Raw genomic sequence first — 12,349 nt, forward strand, 5'->3', positions numbered from 1 at the left:
TTCATGAGTATGACAATAAGTATCACTTGAGGATGTAAACCGAGGATAAAAAAAATGACAGCAGATATTTCTAGAGTTGATAAATCCATTCAATCTGCTATAACTTGTGGCCACAATAACACACAGAGTGACTAACAATTGTTTTGTTTTCACTTTGCTGCAGAAACGTTCGCCGCACTCGCATCTTGCCCATATTGGTACTTTATATTCCAAATCAATCTGCAGATAGTGAAATAAAAACAAAAGCCGGCTCCCCGCGGGTGGCTCCTTATGATATGATGATGTGGCTGTGCCATGACTTAATGACAGACACAGTATGAATGGGCCTGGTTTCCTTTCCTCAGGCAAAATACCAAGTGCCAACGGCGATGAGGCTCCAAGGGTAAGAGCTCTTGTAATGTGGAAATCTAAACCACTGCTGCGCTTCTGCAGAATATTTACTGCAGCAACGAAAACTTAAAAAACTTGCGCACAATAAATTTGCAATTTAATAAAAAAGTGTTTTGCTCATCTTTGGAAGTGATAGAGACTGTAATATCTACTTTACTGGTTTTCACAAGTATTTTTCAGCAGTAAGTTGCTGTATGCTTATAAAATATTAAAGGGCCACCATTCCTCGGCGTCTGGGAAATATACTGTTTTCACCTCCTCCTGGCTGCTGCTTAGAAAATGCTAAACTTGACTCATGATTTGAAAATGCATCGATTCCTTTATTTTTCCATAATTACTGCTGTCATGTTAATGTGCCTTTGAGCAGCTGACACCTTGTCACCTCATGCCGAGTTCACAATTTACAGTATGAGTCATTTTGACAGACCAGAGTGATTTAGTCATATTCTTGATTTAATTTGACACGAATGAGCAGCAGAATAACAACAAAACAACAGATGAACGACCACGGCTTCATAGCAAGAACAAAACTCCCTGGTAGCTGCTGCTTGATTTGATCTGATAGGAGCCAGAGAATCGGAGGATACAATACTCACATTCATATTGATGATGATTATCTAGTGACAGAGGAAGGATTCAGATGAGTAACAGAACCAAGTGTAGGAATACTGTGAATTTAAACTGCTTAAAATGTATAAGTATTAGCAATAGAGCTGTCTAGGTTGATGCTAAGTCCTCTTCATGCCACCATTTCTTTTTGGATGTGCAGTTAAAGGGATAGTTCAACATTTTGGCAAATTGGCCCATTGCCATAATCGCTATAGTCATAGCAGTAGGTTCGTTACCTTTATTTGTTGGTGTAAGCTATTTTTAGAACGGAGGAGCGGAGCGGCAGGCTGCTCAGAGCTACGCTACGGAGGCTCATGGGATTTCTTGGTTTCCCTCATCAAACTCATCAAATACAAAATCCCAAAACTCCAAAACGCTGTCGTGGACAAGTTGTGACCTGCACAATCACCACGCTATGAGATAATAATGGAATGTTACGAAACGGAGCCGTTTTCGAGGTAAATACAGGGTAAATACAGAGTCTGCTTACTGAAAAACTGTCCCTGAACGCAACGTGCATCAGCGGTTTTGCATGAATTTACCTCTAAAACAACTCTGTCGCGTAACGTTCCATTATTATCTCATAGTGTGGTGATTGTGCAGCTCACAACTTGTCCACAACAGCCTTTTGGAGTTGTTGGGTTGTGTATTTGATGAGGGAAACCAAGAAATTCCCTTAGCCTCCATAGCATAGCTCTGAGCAGCCTGCCGGCTCTGCTCGGCCGTTCTAAAAATATCTTACACCGACAATTAAAGGTAACGAACCTACTGCTATGACTATAGCGATTATGGCAATGGGCCAATTTGCCAAAATGTTGAACTATCCCTTTAACACATCTTCTGTTATAATGGCCATTGGCTCGAGCAATAGTTTCTGAATACGTTTCAGGAAATGAATCCGCCCGTAGTCGCAAACTAAACAGTTAGCACTCAGATGGCGCTGCAATAGACAACGAGTCAACGACAGTTTAAGTTGGAAATTCAGCTACAAAAACCTGTCAAGTTATATACCTACAGGTACAAATAGTCACCTAAACCCGACCGACACAAACAAGATTATTGGCAGTTACTGTCGCTGTGAAATGAGTGAGAGTTTATCTAGCCTTAAAGGGACAACGAGGAGTTTCTATTTGGTTATAAAAAAGTCTCACGTTAATGTGATGAATCTACGTTACCCACACATGTTAATGGGCCCATTTTCGATAAATATATCGGTTTCTCTCTTATCGTTATTTTGTTATTATTAGTGGTGGCGGAAATGCTGGTCGAGCCGACCAGCGTTTTTTACTTTCGGTTTCGCGGCGAGTTATGAGAATAACGCCGCCGAATCGCCGTTTATGGTCGGAACTACGACGGTATGTGATCGTCTTCCAACCTCTGACTTTAATTCTTGATGAATGAAAACATGAGTCCGTCTCGCGCCGGTCAAAGAATTTCACGGTGCACGCGGAGGCTCATAAATGTAGTGTGAAAACGCCTCGCTTTTCCAAAACTCCTCGTTGTCCCTTTAATTAAAAAATGTATGGTTCATTTGAAATGAATTGCAATCAACTATGCACACATGCAATTAATCACGATGAAATATTATTAGACATTATACCATATTATATGAATAACCTTAAGATGCGATGGGAAAGTATACAAAAAATATTCAAGCTGTGCTATAGTATATTATCATTATTATCAATGCATAAATCTGTGCTTTGAATGTTGTTGTTTAATGTGGAATTAATGTAAACAGTCTCCAAATGTTGTTAGTGTTAGTTTAATCTATTGTAGTACTATTGTTATCATATCTATTGTAATTGACCATCTAATCTATGGGCAGGTCCACCAGTTTATCACAGGGCTTTAAAACCTTCAATACAAGCTGTTCAATGTACACAGTGACATAAACAGTACATTGTTTGTTTCAGAAACTATTGGAGTAGAAGTATTGAGCTGCACAACATTTAATGGCAAACATAATCCCCACCACCACCACCACCACCACCAACCACCCTGCTGCTGCAGTCCTCAACGTCTCTGCCCGAGAAGATGATGATGGAGAAAACACGGAGAGAAAGAGGAATGAAGGCAGATGCTGCACGGTACGAATGGTGTAAGCTGTTAAAAGTGCTCCGCCAGAGGGGCCGACGGAGCAGACCTGTATTCCTGCAGTAGCGCTGCAACCTGAGCTGACACCAATTAGGCCTCCTCCAGCCTCGCTGCCCGATAGATTTCAGCTCTGCCGCCATGTGACGCCAACCAATTATGGCGGATTGACTCGGAATCGACTGGATTGTGACCTGAAACTCAGATTTATTTTTCATGTGGGCTGATAGGGGGAGGACTGCAGGCTGTTTGAGCAGATGAGGGAAGGGGTATGGGGAGCATTTCAATCACTGTCTCCCTTCTCTCCCTCCCTCTCCCTCTCTCTCTCTCTCTAATGCTAATCGGTTGGCTCTATATGCCTATATGTCTGATTTAAGAGCGGTTGTAAGTAACACACTTCTCCTGACCCAGCATCCTTCCTCCTAGCCTCTACCCCTCTTGCTCTTTATATTTCCCCGGTGTCCATGGAGCTATAAAGCAAACAAATTAGAAGGCGCCATAGATTACAGTTGCCATTAAATCGTAAAAAGCATTGAGTTGTGTCACGTTTAGGCACAGCTATTAGCGTTTGCTATGCCGTGATCAAAGAAAGTTAGTGCTTATTTTAGAACTGTAGAGAATCACTTAACTGATTTCAGGCCGTGGTTGAGCACAGATAATCTGATGCTACAGGGAAGCAGCGCCACTGGAACTCCAGTTTCCTCAACATGATACTTAAAAGGCTACAAAACTGCTGTATTTTATAGCTTCTGCTGTTTACGTACATGTGTGCGAGTTGCGCTCAAGGCAAAGGTTACGGCAGGAAGAGAGAGAGAGAGAGAGAAGGGGCTGATTTGGTGGTTTGAATGATAAGGAAAAGCATCTCGAATCGTTTATTTTCTGCAGAAGCATGTAAACATTTATTTCGATGCTACGGAGTGAGGAGGCGTATTCTGGCCCTGACGAGGGGGCCATTGCAAACATTAGTTTAACGCGACATGACTGATAGACAGTTCACTAATCCTCTTAAAGGAACAGTGTCCCCTCTGGTAAAAACTGTTCCCGGCTACGCGTGTCGTCCCCAGAGATTAGAAGCCAAATCCAAGTTGGAAATGTTATACTGATTAGCAATTACACAAATATGACAAATTGACTGCCTCCCTCAGCAGTGACAACGTCTGCCCAGATCTGTCTGAAATATGATTTGACTTCAGCATGACCGCAGGGCGCACAAGTGAAACGGACATTTGTTGTCTGTTATGTCTTGCTTTTTTTTTTTTTTCCTTCTTTTTTTTTCTTCAAATGAACCAGCACTATCGTGTCATCTTCCAGCGCGCACCCCTTTCCTGTATTACAGCAAAACAGCTGCTGTTTGAAACTCAAATGTCTGGATCTCTATTACCTCCCAAACCCAATCAGCGTGCAAGACTGCCTTATCAAATCAAGCTTCATGCTGCTGCACTCTGTAGTGCTGTGTGTTCTCCCTTGTCAAATCCCTGTTTCATAGGGGCTTTAAAACTGATTTCCTAAAGTATTCAATTCCGAAATGAGCTACCCACCGCTGCACAGAAGTGACGGCTAGTCTTGCAACATGAGCAGCAGCAGCACACATCTCGATCTACCTCCGGTGTCAAATTTCAAGTCGTTGGTGGACGAAATGCAAAACTCTTCAATCGTTTGACTGGATCAGCTATGTTCACTCACTTTCCAGGGCTCCAGGTCCTGAACGCTTTGGAAAAATCATCCCTTAAATATGTGCCTTGACTGCAGCTGCAAACGTCACTTAGTCATGCATCTCAACACTCAAACCCAGAAACAGATTAGAGATGTTGTTGCTCGGGAAAATTCACATGACTACATTTATCATAACTGGCCAGACAGCAGATCCCAACAGACCGCCTAGCTCCTCTCCTCTGAATGGGTGCTACTTTATAGTCACCTTAAAATTTCAAAGGCATCTTGTGTCACTCGGGGTTGGAGGTGGGAAAACACCTTCAAAAGCCTGCCATATCTCGTCTTGGGGGCCTGCATCGTAATCTCCCCGCCTGTTCGCTGCCCCTCCGCCACCTCCTTTCCTTTGCAATTCATATTTTTCAGAGACACCGGGCAACACACATGAAGGCGGTACAGCGGCCTTTGTGTCCTGCGAGACTTGAGAGAAGTGAGGAGGGTGGGAAGAGGTAACATGCACCTGAAAACCTCCAAAGTTCAGACATGGAGAGGCTCTGCAGTGATCAAAGGATGCTTCAATTAGCTGTGAGGTGTGGTTGTGCCATGTACTGAACTCCGCTGATGAATGGCGATGAATTCTTTTAATGGATAAACTTCAGAGACTCATTAAACATATATGACTCGTTAAAACTAAACGTCTGTATCAAAACACACTATTTTTTTCTTTTTCTAACAAGCACTCAGCCTCTAAAAGAAAAGGATTACGTGGGTCTCAAACCAAAGTTTATATCTCCAAATCTCTCCCAATCACTTTCATCTGCTCCTGAGGTGAGCATGCTTTCCAACAATAAACAAAAGAGGAGCCCAGCATGCTAATTAATGGAAGCTCAGATTCACGGCACTCTGTTAATTATAATTAGGGGTTTGTAATTAGCCCACTGAAAGAATGGCAGGCAGAGTAAGGCCTTCTGAATTGTACCTGCGAGAAGATTAAAAACCGATCACGCTGTCTTTCTTGCTCAGGCCTCTCCGTTCGGCGCTGGGCGCATTAATCTGGGCAGCTGCACATACAGTAAACATGAGCTGACAAGCCTGACTAAAGATCTCCAGGCTGTAATCTTTAAAGGACTCAGATGAGTTGATAGTGTAAAATTGAGTTTTACAGCGAGAACAAGTGTTTATCGCTCCTCATACGGAGAAGTTAACCCACTCTCTCAGGGTCCCGGTGACTGAAAAGCACAAGCTGTCGTAGGCCAAGAACATAAAACAACTCATAAAATAGACCTTTTTTAAATATTGGAATGGGCAATTCAGTACGCACGGCTAACTCCCACTGCTGGCCTAGAAAGGAGGTAGAAAGGCACTTGTCTCCTCAGATATAAATTAAGGTGACAGTTCTTCTTCTAACCTGCAATGCATGGCGATGCTCTATGGATGAGACTAATTCCTGAAAGTGCCAGCGGGAGCCGCAAGTGCTGCTCTTATGGATGCGATCCCTCACTGGCTTCCCACTGCAACTGTTTTTTTGTTTTGTTTGTTTTCGATTGGGGCACACAGGGCAGAGCAAGAAGAACCTTAATTCACCTCAAATGCATTTTCTCTGGCGGCGCCCAACGAACAACATGTTATTTCATGGAGTGCTTTGACATTTATGTAAATGTGTGTATTTGCAGAGAGAAGAAGAAGAATTTAAACGTCAAACTCATGTCTGTGCATTAGATATGACGCCACATCAGTCAACCAGTGCCCATGAAAATAAACAAATTAGCACGTTATACCTCATTAGTGTTGGTCCATACAGTAGACATGTGTTGATGGGCTAGTGTCATGGTCATAATGGTTATTGCGTAATAATAATGATTGCAAAAGACGAATGAATGGAAAAATAGGAGCTAAAAAAAAACACTTGAAACAACTATGAGTTAAAAAACACTTCAAAAGAGTGTAGGTGTTAATATCATACTTCATTGTAAAGATTGATTAAAAAGGTGATAATTCATTGTTTTTCATAGGTTTTTAAGGTAAAAATGGAAAAAGTTAAGAAAGATGAAAAGATGATTTTAATTTAAAATGTTTTATTCACCTTCTGTTATATGATAGAAAATGTACTTAGGTTACTGTGCATTCTTGAAGCCTTGATTTGTTTACTATTTTTCTATAGCTAAATTGACACACGAGTTTGGTGAAAGTGTCAATCTCTTGTTGATTCATTATACTGTAGCTAAGCTACGCTAATGGTCTCCAAGTGGTTGCCTCGTATCTAATGTGAATAAGTTATCAATATTCTCATCCAATTACTCAAAATAACATGCAAAATGAAAATACTATTGTTTTCATCACTGAAAATAGAAATATACAGTAAACTGAAACAGTTAATAAACTGAAGCACTTTTCTCCTTCTTTTAAACCTAGTTAGGAATAGGAATCATTCATATTGGCTTGGGAATGATCTGATAAAAAAGCACAAACAAATGAGCTTAGTTTTATTAAAACTGCATTAACTGAACAACCCAACGACTGATAATGACCAACAAAAACATCATCCAACCAGCAGCAGAGCTCCTGCCAGAAGCCCACAGCGGCCTTGAGTAAACCAAAACGATGACTTTTGCACAACAACTTGGCATTTAAACAGAACAGCTGCACTGCTTCCCTAATAATGACTAACAAATGCAGCATCAAGCAGAGGCAGAATTTCTCCGCTCCACCCCCCCCCCCCCCCCCCCAGAAGCCCGCAGTTGGATCGGGGTGGGCAGCCTAGGACATAAAAGACACGGTAAAAGGCAAGAGATCCTGAAGCTAGCCTTGGCTGCACCAGAGCTTTGTTCTCATCTTCAAAGGCTACGCTTCTTCTTCTTCTTCTTCTTCGCAGGATCAAAAATCCACAAACAAATAAAGCTCAGAAAATGAGATACATACAGTAAGGTGTTGGATCCCCCTTGCAACTTTCCTTCACGGTGGGGTATCGATAAACACAATCTCTTTGATACATTTTTTGTTGCTGATGGCGGTTCCTGGTATTTTAATTCACTGTTTTGTTGCATTGTGAATGTGAATATGTGTGTGTGTGTGTGTGTGTGTGAATGTGAATCTGTGTGTCCTTATTGTGAAGGCCTACCTCACTGGTGCACCTCTGCTCTGGGCAGGTTTCAGCAGAACAGTCACCGTGCTGTCTGTCTGGTTCAGAGAGGTCTCCTGGTCGTACGCCGGCATGGAGGGAGCTGAGGAACGAGAAGTTAGCGCAGTTTTTAGTTTTTATCCATGTTCTCGCCTTGTGACTCATTCGGCTCGGCAATAAATAGAAAAGAAAGCAAACCTAGTTTTCTCATTTTTCCACTGAGCACTCTTTTTTCTTCTTTTTTTTGCCTTTGTACCGACATAATTTAATCATTAAGTGTAGCAATAACAGAGCAGTGAGACATTAGCTGCTGTCACAAAAGTATCTGGCTGAGAGAAAGTCTTTAAAGTGGTGCACAACCACACACGCGCACACACATCAGAATAAAAACTGAGCAGAGCAAGAACAAATGCAGACCTGCCTCGTGGTCATCATCTATATCTGTCCCAGGGTTTCTGGAAACTAAAAAAGCATTTTGCCTGCGACCAATAGGGAAATTCTGCAAAATCTAATGTAATAGCCAGATTTACAAAAACACTTCAGTGGATCAGCGTTTGAATAAAGTTTTTTCTTCGCTTACAAAAAAGTAAGAATTTAGGAAGAGCGATATCAGTGAGGCTCTGTACGAAGCAGATTTCATTTCATTCACACATTTGGATGTGAGGCGCTTATACTCGGTGGTGGGTTTCTTTATTCAACATGATCTACACACACACACACACACACAGACTGTCCATGCCGTTGACCCCTGCTGACCTGAAATCTTGGTGGTGAACTGGGTGATGACAGGGGGGCCGTAGCCCTTGGCTGTGCTGGCGCGCAGGGTGAAGGAGTACGTGGAGCCCGGGTAGAGGCCTGTGAACATGTGGGTGGTCTCGTTGCCCAGCTTCACCACCTTCCCACTCTGGTTGGAGAGGTCCAGCTCAGGGTCAAAGGAGCTCACCGCCTTGTAGGAGATCTAGGAGAGAGAGAAATGAATATTCTGATGGCGGCCTCTGGTACTCCCAAGTTTAAGCTCCGTCTCTCTTCTGCCGGAGGAGGATTTGTATTCATACAATGAAACCGTTTCATGTTGGAGACATTCAAGTGGCTCAGAGAGCTGGAGCAGATACTGTACTCATGGCGTTTAGGGTTTGTCTGCCATTGCATTTACAGTAGCGTATAGAGATGGACAATAGTTTCTATGTGTAAATATACAGAAAACTATTGTGCAGTATGTTTAACCTATTATGTATAACCATGTTCTGCTGTATATTACAGTATAAACATATTATATAGTCTGAAACACCAATATAAAAGGTTTTTTGAGATGTAAATAGACAGGAAACAAGAGTTGCTTAAATTCTGTTTATAATCATAATAATTAGGAAATGCTAATTAAAGTGATACTGAGCCTATTTGCAGAATGTTTACTAATGTGCATAGCTACTAAAACACAATTAAAGTTTTTTTTTTGTATTTAGACAATCAAAGCACATGATTAAGGCCAGGGCAAGACGGCCATCTTCTACATCATAATAATCATATTACAATACCAATATAATGATACTGTTTTTATGGAGTGTATTTTAAAACGTGAAAGTTCTTCACATGAGGCAACAAATTAAAAACAACAAAATAAAAAACAACAACATTTGACTAAAATTTTAAAGTGTTAAATGTTAGTTTAAGACAGAGTTACTTGAAACATGAGGCACGTCATGTTAAAACCTTGTTGTCTTAAAGATACAGAGGACTCTCGATCAACCTCGAGTCAACCTGAAGAACGTCATACAGTATGATATATAACGTGTAATTTTGTTCCCTGCTCTTCGTTCTCATCAAACATCCTGGAAGCAAATGCAACTTCCAAAACAAATACAAGCATCAACACTTATAAAAGATGCTGTTGCAGTGTCTCTACAGTGATGGATGTGCATGTTGTTGTCGCCAGGCGGACTTGGACTCCACGTATCTGGGCCCGTCAGCTCACAACATTAGCAAACTATCCGCTCCGCACTTCCAAATGGAGCCACAAAACAATATATTAAAAAGTAATTTGTTCTCTCTCTCTCTCTCTCTCTCTCTCTCTCTCTCTCTCTCTCTCTCTCTCTCTCTCTCTCTCTCTCTCTCTCTCTCTCTCTCTCTCTCTCTCTCTCTCTCTCTCTCTCTCTCTCTCTCTCTCTCTCTCTCTCTCTCTCTCTCTCTCTCTCTCTCCTGTAATGTGGGAGCATCTGACTTTATGTCAACCAGGCATTTCCAAAATTAGTGAGATACACAAACGCTGCAGAGAGGGACCGTCTGGTAGCCGGGGTTAGATCCATCTGTAAAAAGCGCAGGTACATGTAGCCCATTTGTCAAACCAAGCTGATGCAAAGCTTGTGGTGTTTCAAGGAGAGCAGAAACACTCTTAATGTATTCCTTCTCCATTAATAAACACACAGGGAGCTCTGGAGAGAAGCATTAAGGTGAGTGTTTTTGCTAATATCCATTTTGAATAACTCTAAAGTCCCACTTTAAGGAAATGCCTGTGCTCGTACAGGAAAACCTCCATTATAATTCCAATTAAGGAACACAAAGGGAGTTTGGAGTACTACATAATTTGTGTCCATCAACTTTTGAAATGCTTCGAGGCCTTCTCATTTAGTCTTTGTCTGTGAAATGAGTCTGTGATGCCAAATCCTATATCATAACATTTCAGACAGAGGAATTGGAAATGACTTGTCAAAACTGGGCACATGGACGGGCGTTTACAATTATAATGGAACTGACGGGAAAGATAATAGCGGACATTTGAGCAAATTAATTTGGGCTTGCTTGGAACTATTACTCCACCTGAAGTATTAAGCTTTTTTCTTTTTTTTTAATATCGCATTGATTTACTTTTCTTTTCCTGTAAATGTCAATGAAGTGTTCATAGAATAATAAATGCCCATTTAATCCCCTGCACCTTTAGCTGCTGTATATTGTTTTCCTGTTATAGCATAGAAGAGCAGATTATTTGCAGATGAGTTATAACCATCTAATCCAGACCTACAGTAAATATCAAGCAAATCAAATAGACTGCAGGTTTTATGAGAATAGCCATTTTTAAAGTTTTACCTACCGTAATAGTACTCTGAAAATGCTTTTTATTTATTTATTTTTAAATAATACAGGCTATTTTCTGGGAAAAAAAGGTAATGGGATTCAGAGCTTTTATTCAATAAACAAGAGATGCAGCCTCAGAATTAATTTGTATTTGCTAAACATGGCTGATGAGCAGGAAATAGACGGAGGATCTGCTGTATGGCTTCAAAGCATGCTGGTTCATGTCTGTCTGTCTGAGAGGCTGTCAGTTAAATGGCATTCAACAGAGCTCGGTCAAAAAGGAGCGGAGCTGAAATCTCTTTGATATCAGGCCTTGTCAGACGCATTTCACATGGAGTCCTTTGATAATGTCAATTCAAAGCAACGTCCTGACTTATAAGAAGTAACTTCTGGGGGAATACCACCAGAATACATGGTGGGTTACTCTCTTAAAGCAGAGAGTCAGACTGGATCGGTGTGAGGGGAGGAGGACACCTGGAGCGAGCTGCAGGTTTGTTAGCTTCTCCTCATCTGTCCCATGTTTAAGAGAGTAACGCAAATATTTATTCCTTATCTACGTATATCTGTCTATATATACAGTATATTAATCCAAAACTGAAGCTGTGGAAATCTATAACGATGCTTTTACTCTACACTAAAACATGCAAACACCTGGACGTCAGTGAGTTATAGCTTATTCTAACGAGACACATTAGTATACCGTTACAGCTTTCTAGACGGAGAGAAGTAATTGCTGCAGCGTATGAATACAACACCCAGAGGTGGGTATTTTAAAGTGAAACACATTTGCCTCTCAACATAAATATGAAAGAACGTGACAAAGCGGCAACAACGCACGGTGCAGAGTTTGCCCCGAATGCTTTTTACTTGTAGCATGAAATTTTAAAAAGATCAACAACTAAAACATGTTGCTGTAAAAGTGATTAAGTGGGCACTAAAACCCACCGTTTTTTTTATGGGCAGTGTTTTTCTGCACCTTTTTAAGTGCCACAGGAAACAACGCCGGCTCTGCACACCACATGCCTGAATAAACAGCGGCGGTATTATGATCCCCGGCTTCGATTGAAACGGCTCAGCGGCTCAGCGCCGGGAGAATATCCATTTCTATATTTCATTCACTTTCGGTCACCTGATGTCACGGCCGGGCGGAGGATGGAGCGACGTTAGGTGTTGCGTTGCTTTTACTATTCAATCTGCTCTCCTTCTCCTCCTCATTGTGTGTGAGGCGCGGCCCTGTCAATGACGGCTAACCTACTCAAAATCCCAAGCGTGAGCAAACGGTGACAAGAGGGAGAATCAACAGAGGAGAATCAATCTGTGGGAAAAGGCTGGAGGATTACTTCCACCTTAAGAAGGTTAAGATCAATGTGTATATACATCCTGTGTGTATGTGTGTGTGCGTATGTGTATGTGGAGTCT

At 41.6% G+C, this 12,349-nt stretch overlaps 1 protein-coding gene across 1 annotated transcript in view; it reads right to left on the reverse strand.

The window, feature by feature from the left end:
- Positions 1–12,349, reverse strand: part of LOC311000849 (receptor-type tyrosine-protein phosphatase mu) — a gene marked incomplete at its 5' end in the record, with an annotated part of 166,989 nt that overhangs the window by 68,955 nt on the left and 85,685 nt on the right. Inside the window, 2 exons of the mRNA XM_083991711.1 lie at positions 7,862–7,964; positions 8,618–8,819. Of these exons, the coding sequence (XP_083847837.1) occupies positions 7,862–7,964; positions 8,618–8,819 (305 nt within the window). The remainder of the gene's footprint in view (positions 1–7,861; positions 7,965–8,617; positions 8,820–12,349) is intronic.

This window comes from Trachurus trachurus, assembly GCF_905171665.1.
Source record: "Trachurus trachurus genome assembly, chromosome: 17".
Classification (NCBI taxonomy): domain Eukaryota; kingdom Metazoa; phylum Chordata; class Actinopteri; order Carangiformes; family Carangidae; genus Trachurus; species Trachurus trachurus.